Source organism: Ochotona princeps, chromosome 2 (assembly GCF_030435755.1).
Source record: "Ochotona princeps isolate mOchPri1 chromosome 2, mOchPri1.hap1, whole genome shotgun sequence".
NCBI lineage: Eukaryota > Metazoa > Chordata > Mammalia > Lagomorpha > Ochotonidae > Ochotona > Ochotona princeps.
In genome coordinates, this window is record NC_080833.1 from 141,274,738 (window position 1) to 141,289,263 (window position 14,526).

Consider the following 14,526-nt stretch of genomic DNA (forward strand, 5'->3'; position numbering starts at 1 on the left):
TAGAAACAATACATTGGAAATATTGGTTAGATAAAATAACTATAAATTATTACAAGAAACCCTAAAGTACTTTTATTGTGGCTGCTAACATTTTCAAAAACTGTGTTATGTAGTTTGCACTATGTTTCTGTATGGATTCTATACGCCTAATTGAAAGAGGCAGCCTTTTCTTAGGCAAAATAATGTCTTGGTCCAATTTCCTGAGTACTCACTTAACATTCTGTCTTTTTATTCTTGTATGCTCATATGGAACTCCCTCTCAGCCGCCAAGTCAATGCTTAACAGATGTGCAAGCCAGTTGGCTTTAGACAGCTCCTGGAGTTTTTAAAGATTATTTCTTGGCAGCTTTTGAAAAAAAAAAAAACCACTAATTGAAAGGTTAATCAAATCAGTCATAGCTGTATTTTGGTTAAATAAACACCCTGTCTTCACTACGGATTAAACAGAAGGCTCATGTAGTCCATAATTACCTTCACTTTTGTCAAGGTCCTAAGCGTAGGGCAGTATGGTGGTGGATCCTTCACAAATCAGGATTGTATTATAACTCAAGAAATTCTTGTGCTCTTTTAGGATTCTACAGAACCTAAAATAACATTCATAGTAATTCTACCTGGAATGCCTCAAGTGACAAGTTCACTTGTGCAGGTAAGTATCTCTAATAGATGGATGCTTTCACTTCTTTTTCAGTAGACATTTTGAGGCACAAGATTTGTTACAAATCCTGGGAGGTGCTGGCACATGGTGTGCCTGGAAACAACTGCTGTTAGGGCACCGCGGGGTGACAGAATGAACAGTAAACCGACTGAGGTCACCACAAGGTCAAAGGTTAGAAAGGCGACGGACAATGCTGGCGAGATGGATCGTTCCTTTAACAACAAGAAATCGTGTGGTGAATACTTTTCTATGCAGAGAAGTAACTCCAGAGACCTAACCTATCAGAGTTAGGGGAAATGTCTACAGGAATGATACCTGGAATGATTAGCTAACGTTACAGTCCGGTAGGAAGGAATATTGAGAAGTTTTGTAAATGGGATGTATTCTACTACGATTCTATCACCAGACCAACTATGTTCAAGATTAAACTACACAGACTTGTGCAAAGAATAGACTTTTCCAATGGACAAAACAGTATTTCTAGGAAGATATTTCTGGAAGCAAATTCAGTGTTTCAGAAACACAACTGCAATGGTAGTGATGTGAGACAAACAGCCAATCAATGGCAGGACTGGGCGATGGGGTCCTGTCCATACTGAGAGCTCCTACTCCACTGAGGCTACACGCCCAGAGGGAGCGCACGGCTGTAGTACCTGCAACAGCTGGTGAACGTGGATTTCTGCGGAACCTCCTGTTCTTACTGGTGCTGTGCTTGCTGACTGGAATCTGGAATCTTCTGGAATCATCTGGAAACATCTGGAATCTTCTCGCTGTGGGTATTCATTATCATGTTACTGAAAAACGGCTCTCTCCTAAAGATTATTTCACTAGAAAATATTTCGCTTTGAAATTACTTAAAATGTTATTCTGTTTGATACAAATCTTAGTTGTGCAAAAAAATATAAAACAAAGGATCATTCAGTTCTAAGTAAAATTCAAAAGTACATTTATTTAAAAGGTGGGCAAGATATCGATATAAAAGAAAAGAGTATAAGAAATAAAAATAATCAAAGTACAAAACATTTCAAATCTTTAACATCCATAATTTATAGATAGCAAGGTCTATTTACACCATTTCATTTGTAATTTGCAGTTCTGCATGGTTCTGTGAAAACACTTAAAAACCTGGCAAATGAATCATAAAACCTAATGTGGGCTCTCAAAGTCATATAATACAAAACATAATTTATGTTTCCTCAGAATAAAATTGCACATCTTAATAAGATGCAGTATATTTATTATATTTGTTTTCCTGCTTTAAAATCTCGTTCCCTAAGAAAGCAGCTGGAAAACAAGAGTGTCTGAAGGAAGCCCTGGTGCTGGGCCGAGCCTGGCAGCCGGCCCGACTCCGACGACATGCTCACGGCAGCGCAAGCCATCAGTTGAATTTATATGTGGGCTCGTTGAGGAAAATGACTTGGAAACGTTAAGACAAGCTTTACATAAACATTAACCAGTTTCAGGCATTATTTAAAAAAAAAAATGCTGTAGCTTTTTTTGGATACCCACTTTACCCAGTCAGTCTTGCTGCTCATACAGCAGCAAGGGGGACTTTAAATCCTGACACACAAGGTTCCTGCAGCCCAAGCATTCAGCAGGTGGGTGGACCGGGCATCATGCTGGTTAGTTGCCCACGTTCTACCACATGGCACTCGCCAACAAGCCCAGGGCCGTCTAGTCTCCACACATCTAAGGACACGGTAAAAACAAAGTGCTAACCACGTAAATCATAACAGCAAACACAAGAAAAATGGCTGATAAAAACCAGCGGAGGGGCTGCTTGGTCAATCGTGTATATCCATGTTTCATCCATCCATGTTTTATTCTCTTTCAAAAAGGATATGATTCATAGTCCAGCGTCTGTGTCAGCACTCCAGTTAAGATGAACTCTGCATTATGAACATCTGAGTGGAAGGGGAACAGTTCAGAAGTCAGTGCAGTGCCCCGAGTGTAGACACACATACAAACATCTAGCAAACGTAACAACCATACCTATTCCTCTGGCAAAATATTCTCGACACAAATGGAGGTCATTTTCACAGGAGATCAAGATAATTTCTGACAGGCTCTAAGGCAAAGAGAGGAGTGTCTCAGCGGCTGAACAGCCGAGTCACGCACACGGTGGCGGTGGGGCATGGCCACTGACCACACACTGCCCAGTCACACACACAGCGACAGTGGGCCACTGACCACACTGCCCAGTCACACACAGAGGCGGGCCACTGACCACACACTGCCCAGTCACACACAGAGGCGGGCCACTGACCACACTGCCCAGTCACACACAGAGGCAGGCTACTGACCACACACTGCCCAGTCACACACACAGAGGCGGGCCACTGACCACACACGGCCCAGTCACACACACAGTGGCGGGTCACTGACCACACATCACCTAGTCACACACACAGTGGCGGGTCACTGACCACACCCCACCTAGTCACACACAGAGCGGGGGGCCCGGCCACTGACCACACACTGCCCACCTTATTCTGTTTGTGCTCCATGAGCTTCCGGAAGGACGGCTGCTTGGGCAACACCTTTCCTCCTGCACATTCCACAATCGCCTTCATCGTCGAAAGGCTCGGGCAGATGCCAGGTGTGATGTAAAAATACTTTGCCTACAAAATTGAAAACATATGTACCATATTTTAAAAAAATTTTTTTTTTTTCAGTTTTTAAAAGTATAAACATCTTTCTTAGATTCTATCCTGAGGCATTTGACAGCACATCTACTCTCATGCAATGTATAAGATAATATTGCCCCATCCCTCCAGTACTCAATCCAGGCACACACATCTGGGAATGGTTTACACACGTTCTCATGTTACATATGACCCATGAGGATTAACCATAACGAATAACCTCGGCAATGAAGTGTTCTGAGCATGGGTAAACTATAACACACACTTTGGCACAATTTCTGCAAGGTTTCTAAATCAGGATTACGTTTCACCATGCCTCTGCCAACCAGCACGTGACAGCCTGGCTCCTGGCCTGTGCTTGTCTTTTACATTTGCTCTACACTGTGGACTCAAGCCGACTGGGAAGGGACACAGATGCTGAAGAGTTAGCAGGCTTGCTCCGGAGTGTGGCGTAAAACATTATCCACTCACATGAAACAGACAGACGTTTGGAAAAAGTAGCCTATTTTATGGAAAATGTATCAATTTAGTATTACTTCTAATTCTAAACTGGCTCTTTAAGAAATTAAAAGAACAAATTATCTTCATTAATTTACTTAGCTTTTGATGCCAAGAAAAATTCCCAGCTGTTCTAAGTACTGAATCGAACAATTTTAAAATCCTTATTTCTAGGTTTATTTACATACACATTCAATTAATACTTTTCCAACTGGATACAAACTTATTTAGGACTGTATTAAGTAAGCAATTCCTCCAAGGAGTTGTTCAAAGTAGAAAATAAACTTAAATGTCTCTCACCAATCAAACAGCCCATGAAGGAATTCTTTGAAAACCTCACCTCTGCTAGACCTGCTTATTTCACAGTCATGCGCAGCCTGTTTAATTACTGTGTAGAAAAGCTCTCTGCAGGTATGCTGAGCTCCTCTGCCGGAGGCAAGGAGGATGAACCAGGAAACGGAAGTCAGGGCGGCCCACCTGGCTGGAGCTGCCCCGGAAGCCAACGCCTGCTCCTTCTACCTAACATGCTCTTTCTTCTTCATGTTAGTGGCCTGTGGGGCAGCACGCAGGCAGCCTCTTGGGATATCTACAGCCTGTATCCAGAGTGCCTGGGTACAATCTTGGCCCCATTCCAGCTGGGCCTTGGTCTCCCACAGGAGAAACAGACCGAGTCCCTTGCTGGCTGCAGCCTGGCCCTGCCCCGGTGTCACATGCATTCGGGGCACACACCAGGAGATGTAACATCTGTGGATGTCTCCATCTTTTGAATAAATAATATATATGCACATACATATACGCTTATATATACCTTAAAGAGTGGAGAAACATGGGCTCGCTTTAAGGATTCTTCTAAACTGAAAGAGAAAAGCACTTCCGCCTCAGCATCTCGAAGAATGTAGTTCTGCTCATCTGCAAAATAAACACACACTCTCAAGCGTGCAGTCCGGCCAGTGCAATGCACGTTCCCTTAGTTAGGTGCTCCACACCAGGTATTTACAGTAACAGCAAACGCAGGCAAATTATTCCTTCTCCTACATCAGTGGCAATTAACTTTCAGAGGTCTTAAACTCAGGAAAAAAAATGTCCTGAAAGCAACAGACCCAGCGCCACAGCAGCAACCCCGTTTCCCGCTCATCAACACTGATCTATTACAGGGAATTTACAAGCTCCCTGAGCAGAAAGATCCCACGGAAACTACTCCAGGTCCACAGTGACCAAGTGCGCATATGTAGGGACTTCAGACAGCGGCAAAGTGAAATGAAAACATGCTTGTTTTGGTGCAAAAACATGTAAACCCATATACAGTTTTCCACTGTCCACAAACTTCTTCCCTTCACATCCTGCCTGTCACACCCCAGCCCCCACTATAATAACCAATTCCTCAATGGGGCATTGAGGGACTTAAGGGACATTACAGTCAATTAGCTGATGATCAACTAAGTGAACCTACCAAAATGTGGATGTTATCAAAAACACACCCTTTCAAAGTACACAGAATTTTTCAGAACTTCTAATTAATTGGTCTTTCATTTGCTTAGCAGCGTTTTAAGAAATGTCTGGACTGTGAGAAGCTAGAAGTCACAAAACATTTTCCTACTCCTAAGGAACTTTTGTGTGTCTCGTGTTTAGAAGAGCATTTCTTATCCACCATTTCCCAAAAATCACATCATGTAATACAGACAACGCCACCTTGACCCCAGGTGCTCAGACAACCACCTACAGCTGGGGCTGGCTGTCAGAGAGCAGCCATACTCCACATATTTATGTATACATATGTATAAATATGTGTTTATATAATTTCTGTTGCACATTTTTCTTGCCTTTAAGTAATGCTTTAAAAACATTAAAAAATACTTTTGATTCAGGGCCATAGTTTGCTGACCCTTAAGCACAAGGAATCCTATCACTATGGCAATGCTAACATCTACCCACTGTGAGCCCTGTGGGAGACCAGGGCGGAGTTCTTGGCTCCCTGGCTTCCGCCCAGCCCGGCTCTAGACCAGTGCATCCACTGGGAAATGAACCAACAGATGAAAGATTTATTTGTCCCCTTCTGTCACTGTCCTTTTCAAGTGAAGTCATAAATCTTTAAAATGTATCTAACAATTAAATCATGACAAGCTATAAAATTCTTTCAGGAAATCCTAGATCTGCAGGTTAACTATGAAACACGTTTTCTGAATATAAAATGTTTATCACTGAACCATTTTAGAGCCCTCTGAGATCAACACAGCAAACATTTGTTAGCAATGACAGGAAGAAATGAAAGCCACTCAACCAAATCTCCCCATAAAAATTGTATTGGGAGCATCAGAAACAGATAAAAGAGCCAGATTTTCACAAGCTGATAGCCCTGAAATATTAACACAACATCATTCATTAAATTAGTCTTACCAAACTGATTTTCAAAAAATTGGCATATTTCTTGTTAGAAAAAAGAAAAGGAAGTAGAAAAAAAAAAGAAATAAAGAACTCCAAAGTTAATGTTCCCAAAAGACAACCAATGGAGCGAGCAGCAGCAAACGCATGGGCCTCTCCCCCAGTGCGCAGGCCCACGCACATCTTACCCACATGAAGAACCTCAATGAACAGAGGACCTTAGAAATAATGTTCACATTCTATAAAGTTGGGACCTCAATATGTCTGTGGTAATTATCATTTCTCCTTCTGTGTTCCTTGTTACCGTCTACACTCCCCTAACACGATCACACACACTCATGGCTTTGCACAGTGCTTGCCTGCGTCACTGTGTCCCACTCATCTGTCCGTAAGCAGAATGATACAGGAGCAAGGAGCGAGGCTGCGGGGACACGAGGGCTTCCGGCCAGCACTGCACGCTCCTGGCTGGCAACACTAACCTCGTATCACTAAGCAAATACAGGTCGCCACCAAGTTCATCTTGTACGGCTGAGGCAGGAAGACCAAATGAACAGTAAAACAGAACACAGTGGGGTCAAATGGCTGGGCTGCCGTTTGTTCGACCCATTTGAGGACTCAGAAGGCTAAGACACCAACTGCCGACACTGGGATCCTGTCCAAGCACCAGCTCAAGTCCCGCCTGCTCCACTTCTGATCCAGCTCCCTGCTGTAGTGCCTGCGGAAGCAGCCTAAGATGGTCAAAGCACTCAGGCTAGTAGGATTCCAAATCCCTGGTGTGGCCCGACCCTCGCATTTCCGGCCATTTGGGGAGTGAATCGATTAACAGAAAAATACGTCTCCCTTTCTATCCCTCTCTCTAACTTTCAAATAAAAAAATAATAATAAAAAGAAGGTGAGGGGGCTGGTGCATGGCGTAGTACTCTAAGTTTCTGCCTACAGAGCCAGCATCACATGCAAGTACCAGTTCAAGTTTCGGTTGCTCCACTTCCTATCCAGCTCCCTGCTTATGGCCTGGGAAGGCAGCAGCCAATGGCTCAAGTCTTCGGACCCTGGCACCCATGAGGGAAACTAGAAAAGACTCCTGGCTTTGGATTGGCTCAGCTCTGGCCATTGCTGCCTTTTGGGGAGTGAGCCAGCAGCAGGTGGGAAGATCTCTTTCTCTCTCTCCCTTTCACTCTGCCTCTTTCTGTTTCTGCAACTCCGCTTCTTTCAAATAAAATAAAATCTTAAAAAAGAAAAAGGAGGGGAAGAGGACGAGCTGGGGAAAGTGGAAGGGGAGAAGGAAGAAAAGAGAGAAGAGGGAGAGGGGAGGAGAGGAGGTTCTAGGTCCGGATGGCAGACTGCACGCCAGCCCTGCAGACAAGGCTAATACTGCCGCCATGATTAAGGTACCCAGGCTTCTGAAGTCTATAGCTTCCAGGGGGAAAAAAACCACCATTTAGAATTCAGAATTATTTTATACTTGCAACATTTGGAAACACATGAGGCAGAAAAGAAATCTGCCTATTGAAGAATTATCTAATAGCTAAATAAACTGGATGTTTGTTGACATGAAAATAGAGGGAAATTTGACAGAACGGACTTGAAAGCATTTTAATGTGACGTTAAGGTGGATATTTGGCACAGAAGACAATGCTCTCTCTCAAATAAATCATAATAAAATCACAGGAACAAAGGATACCAGTGAAGATACCCAAAAATCAAAACGGACGCCGGGGCAGACACTGTTCCTTACCGATGAACTTCTGGCACTTGAAGCATTCTTCCAGCCACTCCGGCGTCACGATGTGCCTCACGACGGAAATGGCCGTCAGGAACTTCACGGTGCGGGTCACCTTGCTGGCAATAAGGTGTGTGCATGTCTGTGCAGACTCGACAACCTCCCCACCGAGAATGTAGAGCTTCTGGAATGACAGAGAGCAGCTGATGAAAAGCCTAAACATGTGCAGCGTGCCACCACTCAGCAGAGTGCCTATCTGGGCCCAAAACAACCCCAACGGGCACAACACGACCAAGCCAGCCAAAGTGCAGGGGAAAAGCAAATGGCAGGATTCCAATCAACTCCAGGGAAACCAAGGTTAAAATCTTGAATTCTCAGTAACACGTTGCCATGAATAAAGATGACCCTAGAATACCACCACTCGTTTCAAAACAGTGTAGCTACACCCAGTCTTCGAGCTGAAACTGCTCTCACCAGGCACATTAATTTACTATGCCCAACTTTTAAAGATTATGACACAAAAATTATTTCTTAATAAGTATACTCACATTCCAAAGGCAGAAAAATCAAACTGTAGTAAATTTGTTATAGTAGTATTTATAATGGCTTCCTTTCCTCAAAAAAAAAAAAAACCCATGTTAGGACTGGGGCTACTGTTGTGGGGCAGTGAGTTAAGCCACCACCTGCAATGCCAGCATCCCGTGCCAGTACCAGTCCGAGTCCTAACTGATTCATGTCTGATCAGGCTCCGATGGCCCCGGTGCCCGGATCCCTGCGCCCACAGGAAGGGCTGCAGGCTCTCAACTCTGGCCTGGCCCAGCACCAGCCACTGCGGCTGTTTCGGGAATGAGCTAATAACTGCAAGATATACCTCTCTCTTTGCAACTCTACTTTTCCGATAAGCAAACAAACAGAAGTAAAATACGTGAATCCAGCATTATACAGGTCAGCATACTCTTATCCATCTTCTTTGGAACAAAAAAGCAAAGCAGCAGAACCAATCCCATATTCTTTTACAATGTTATTTCCAAGTACACATTAAAGATTCTGAGGGTCAGCACCATGGCGCAGCGGGTTAAGGCACTGCTTGCGACAACAGCATCATGGATAAATGCCAGTTCAAGTACCGACTGTTTCACTTCCAATCCAGCTCCCTTGCTAATGCATCAGGTAAAAATGGACCAATTATTTAGGCTCCTGCCACCCACATGGGAGACCCTGATAGAGTTCCAGAACCCTGGCTTTGGCCTGGCCCAGCACCAGCCAGCCAGCCATTTGGGGAGTGAACCAGTGAACGGAAGATATCTCTCTGTCACCCTTTCAAATAAATAAATAAAATTGTGGCTTTACAAAAATGACACTAGAGTACCCTTACAAATGCTCTCTTGGTCATAAAAAGAAAAAATGGTCCTTGGCCACGGTATCAGAGTATTCTGATATTAAGTATCTAAATATGAAGTGATAACATGAAACATGGCAGGAAGTCATGAACAATTTAGTAATGTAATTATTTTAAAAACTATCACAAATACTTTATATGTACTATACAAACTGTTATAACATGAGATTCCTGATCAAATGTTACTCAATCAACTTCTAGCCTGACATAATATACACAGGAAGGAATACTGTTACAAATCCTTAAACAAAGCAGAATGAGATTTCACCTTTATATACTGTTGAACTTGGACAGGCTCAAATCCCGTGAAAAGCACCAAAGGGGTCAATTCGGGTGTTAACTTTTTAGTGGGAGGTGGTATATCTTCAATTCTATAAAATAAATACACAAACAAAATAGCAATGACTTTATTGCTGACTCAGATAGCAACATCCCCATGACTGGGTAACGTCGCGCAGTGAACGGAGCTGCTGTTGGGGATGCCAAGGACGCGGTCCTGCCTCCACTTGCGTTCAGCTTCCTGCTCCCATACATCCGGGGAGGCAGCAGTGTCGGGGTTCCCACCACCCTCGTGGGAGGCCCCAGACGGAGCTCCTGGCTCCTGGCCAACATCTCTGCTTCTCCCTCTCTTTCTCTTGGCCTTTCAAATAAGTTAAGTGGTAACTAAAAATGTTCTTTGATGAAAAAGCAGATTTCAATGAGTATGTGCAGGTTTTAGTCACGTTAGAAAAACAAAAAAAACATTTCTTTTTGTCCATTTACTTGAAAGGCAGAGATAAGAGAGAGTGACAGAAACCTTCCATCCATTGGTTCAGTTCCCGAATACCCAGATGGCCAAAGCTGGGCCAAGACAAAGGCAGGAGCCAGGAACTCGATCCAGATCTCCCACGGGGGGGGGGGGGCAGGAAGCTGGAGTAGGGAGCAAAGCCTGAACCTGCACTCAAGAACCCCAATATGGGACAGGGGCATCCTAAGTAGTGCTGTCACACCTGCCCCACATGGTTTACACTCTTAAAAAAATAAATGGCAGTCAACTTCTGCCCCGCCTTGCCCATCACCTGTAAGAAGTTGCTACCCACTCTCAGCTAACACCTGCGAAACACCACCTCTAACACCTACAAGGAAAGCTGCCGGTTGGTCACGATCCGTATGTACGTATTCTCTTCTTCCTCACCAATCCCTTCTCAGTTTTTCAAAAAACTGACTTCAAAAAGAAAGCAAATAGATGATTTGTACACTTCACTGACTTTGCTAGCTGAACCACTAAAATGGCCATCTTTCATTTTTAATATCAATTTATGATTTTTTTTAAATCTTGTCCAATTTAGGCCATTCCTTACTCTGCTGTTCAGCAATGACCAATGTTAGTTAAGCCAGAGCACCCCGAGAGCGTCTGGGCTCTCCTTTCAACTCCAGGCCTGTGCTTTCCACCAGAAAGTAGAACACAGGCTCTTTCATGGAACAGAGTTTAAATCAAACTTTTCAATCTCTTTCATTTTCCTGAAATGATACTGCAAAAAAACAATGCAAGCAGTTCTGTTTGACCTAGTACACTTTGGGAACAGTTCCTCAGGGGTGTGCTTAAGCCACCCTCTGGGATGCCCGCATCCCACATCGCAGCAACCTGGGGGTGCTGGCTCCTTCAATGACCACAGCTTCTGTTTTCAATCGTGGAGTATTAGGTATGGGGTTCTTACTAGTAAAGTACCACTTTTAAAAATATTCAACATTTTATTAAAACAAACAAAAGTACATATAGGCTGGCCAGTATCATCACTCAATCTCTCACGTGGAACCTGTGAAGCAGACAGCATCTCCTCTTAATCCCTTTTCCTTGTTGGCTTAATCTTTTCCTAACTGCCAAGAATTTTCCAGACTTTCTAAATCCAAGCGACAATCTTACAATGCAGCAGCAGCGTGCCTACCTGGCTCTTTTGGAAGAAGGCTGGATGTTAGTGACTTCCTTCTGTTTCAGCGTGGGAGGTAATCTTACACCCTGCAATCAGAATATTATCTACTTGAATCAAGTCAATCTCCCAGGTTATACAAGTCGAACAATCCAATCACCGAATCGCGTATGAGAGTGCTGTTAACCGCCCGCAGTCCTAGCATCGGCCCAGGGAACTGCAATAACGCAAGTCGGGAACAGTTGCACCAATCCACAGCAAACTCCCGTGTTGCCTTTTCTTGGTCTCCCGTTTTGGCTTACTAAATCCTCTCTGGTTCTAGCTTGGGTTTTGTTTAAGGTGTCTTCATTTTCTCCTTTCCCTCACCTCAATTTACCTTTCAACTTCCCAGAACGGTTTGGACTTCGTGGCTTTTGTTCCGCGTCCCAGTATAGAATGTGAAAAACAATCGCTACAGTTAAATATTCGTTAAAAAAAAAAAAAAAGTCTATCACCTATGAAGTTGCACAAATGATATGACATGACAAAGCAGATCAATAGTGCTATTACAGGAAGACAAGGTGTCAAAAGCCACAGTCTCAGGAAAATGCCAGAGCGCTGGCCCAGCGGGAGTGCCTGGCCCTGGAGCAGAAGCCACGCCGAGGGGAGAGGGGCAGCAGGGCCTCTCCGGCCCCCCAGCCAACGTCCCCCATCTGCCCCCATTCCCAGCACGACGCTCCACGTGTGAGATTCAGAGCTCTTCCAAAGACATTCTGGTGGCTCTTGTTTTATTACCTGAAGCGGCTACCTCTTGACCTTGTTAACTACTGCGACTATATTCAGGCAACCAATACAAACATCAGTGTATGGAACTACTAGTTTTTCCACACACGGAAAGCTTACAATGATTTACAGGAAGGGTTTTTTTTTTTAACACTATCTTTTCACACACAAAAAAATAAACCTTCACTCTCTGTTTGCAAAGATTACCATTAAGTCTCCAAATTATATTCTTGGTAGTAAAGACAGAAAAAATGAGTTCTCTAAGTAAAAAAGATAAACTGAACCCCTTGTCTCTATGATTTTTCACTTTTAATACAAAACCACAACAGAAATGAGTATTTTGGAGCTTAACAAACGCACAGTGAGAGTGATCAGGTTCCTGGTTTAATTTTAAAAGTCACCACACAATTTCCTTCGTCTAGCTACTGTGAGAATATTTCTTTCTGCCCGTGTTTCAGAGGGGGTCACGTTCTACTAAAGCTGGAACTACTAGTTTCAGGGGGAGAACCACACACAGGCCCTGAAAGGCCCTCACGTGCCAGCCGTGCCAGTGCTGTGAGGTGGCAGCAGTCCCCGCCGCTTCAGTCCCCATCCTGCTCCCTGCTGATGCGCCTGGGAGAGCCGGGGAGGGTGGCCCCAGGGTCGGGCTCCGGCACCCACGTGGGAAACCCCAATGGAGTTACAAGCTCTTTTGCCTTCCCCGACTCCGGCTGTGGCAGTCACGTGGTGAATGAACCAGTGAATGCAAGATCTCTGACTCGCTCTCCCTGTAACAACGCCTTTTAAACCAAATAAAACATCTTAAAAAAAAAAAAAAGTTCATGGAAAAGTGGAGTTAGGAGTGTATTTTCATATAAAAAATTTTTTTGAATCCAGGCAGTTGTTTGTAAGACACACTAAGACCCCTTGTATATGATCATGTTTCTGCAGGCTGACCTCTGGGAGAATGTAGCAGAAGTTTCTGGTAATCTCGTGAAGTGTTTCCCCAGTTAGCTGCCCAATTACACAAACACTAAATTACCTCTGCATGATAAAATCATGGTTTAAGAAAAGATGTGGGAGACCGGTACAATAGCCTAATGGCTAAAGTCCTTGCCTTACATGGGCCAGGATCCCATCTGGGCGCCAGTTTGTATCTGGCTGCTCTACTTTGCCTTCCACCTTGTGGCCTGGGAAAGCAGCAGAGGACGGTTCCAAGCCTTGGGACACACTAGGAGACCCAGAAGGGGCTCCTGGCTTTGGACTGGCTCAGCTGCAGCTGCTGCAGCCACTTGGGAAGTGAACCAGTGGATGGAGGATCTTTCTCTCTGTAGGTCTGCCTTTCCAATGAAAATAAATAAATCCTTTAAAAACATGACCATATAACATGGAAATTGACTTTTTACAAATATAGGAAAGTAACACACACATATTCCTAAATCTTTAAATTACACGGGCTACTGAATGAAATCCTACCATTTACAGTAGAATGGTCCTAAGACCATTACGCTCAGTGAAACAAGCCAATCCCAAAAGAATGATTATCATATGTTCTCTCTCATATAAGACAACATTCACGCAAAAATACAGAATCAATAGATACAGAATATAGTTATAGTTACATAACTACAGTTATAGTTATAGAATAGATATGGTTCTACCTAGAAGAACTACATAAGAGATTTAGGTAAACATGTGTATACATACAGCTACCTAGAAGAATTATATAGTGGAGACAAGTACACAGAGAATTACCGATACAGTGCGATATGCACCTCTACTCCCAATGAGACTGTTGAATATATCTTCACAATTGGAAGCTGGGCTCTATGAATGCGGAAGGGGAACGGGCAGCGGGGATGGAAGTGGGAATCCCTGAGCCTATCAAACTGCATCATGAAAACTACAAATTTTTAAAAAAGACAATAAATAGGGCTGCCGCCCGATCAAGCAGTAGCGTTATTCTCACAGTGCTGCAGAGCAACAAGATTCTCAGATAATCACAGTCATGTTTCTGTCTGTAACTAAATAGAGAAGAATGCAAGAAGCAGCAACGTTGCACTCAATCTACTGCACAGATGAGAATACCGAACTGTAACTGAGAAGCGAAGGCATGCAAGCCTGCAGAACGCCGGACGAGACCCGACCTGGGACGACCTGGGACTCGAGGAACGCATCTTCCCTCACTGCTTAACAACTGCGAGTCCTGTTCCAGGCTGTCGCCTGGGTAAGTTACACATCCACTGCTTCGAATGACCCTCAAAGGTTTTTTTTTTGTGACAAGTGAGAACATACAGGTTCTACATGCTATGTTGCAAAATAAGGTTATTAACTTGACATACCATCAACATCTCCGGGGATACTTTCAATGGCACTCTCCAGGCATCTAAGGAGAGAAACAATATTGTTCACAACATCATTCTGCTTCAATAGAAAGGCCTCTTCGCTTTGCTGGAGCAGTAATCCTAGGCACACAGGTGGCTTAGCTGAAGTAACACAGAGTAAAGCTCTCCAGCACAGGCAGAGATGGGCAGTGGGCAGCATCAGGGCCCGGGCACACCCTAAATGCTTCCTTTGTCAAAA

General features: G+C 43.9%; 1 protein-coding gene across 2 annotated transcripts in view; it reads right to left on the reverse strand.

Moving 5' to 3' along the window:
• Positions 1–1,571: 1,571 nt before the first annotated feature.
• The window catches only part of PAXIP1 (PAX interacting protein 1), a 50,540-nt gene continuing 37,585 nt past the window's right edge, over positions 1,572–14,526 (reverse strand). For both annotated transcript variants that reach the window (XM_058660638.1, XM_058660639.1), the window contains 9 exons: positions 14,286–14,329; positions 11,221–11,291; positions 9,564–9,666; positions 7,912–8,080; positions 4,606–4,706; positions 3,141–3,275; positions 2,647–2,722; positions 2,494–2,558; positions 1,572–2,044 (listed from right to left, as the gene is read on the reverse strand). In XM_058660638.1, coding sequence (XP_058516621.1) covers positions 2,033–2,044; positions 2,494–2,558; positions 2,647–2,722; positions 3,141–3,275; positions 4,606–4,706; positions 7,912–8,080; positions 9,564–9,666; positions 11,221–11,291; positions 14,286–14,329 — 776 coding nt within the window. In that variant the 3' untranslated portion in view covers positions 1,572–2,032. The remainder of the gene's footprint in view (positions 2,045–2,493; positions 2,559–2,646; positions 2,723–3,140; positions 3,276–4,605; positions 4,707–7,911; positions 8,081–9,563; positions 9,667–11,220; positions 11,292–14,285; positions 14,330–14,526) is intronic.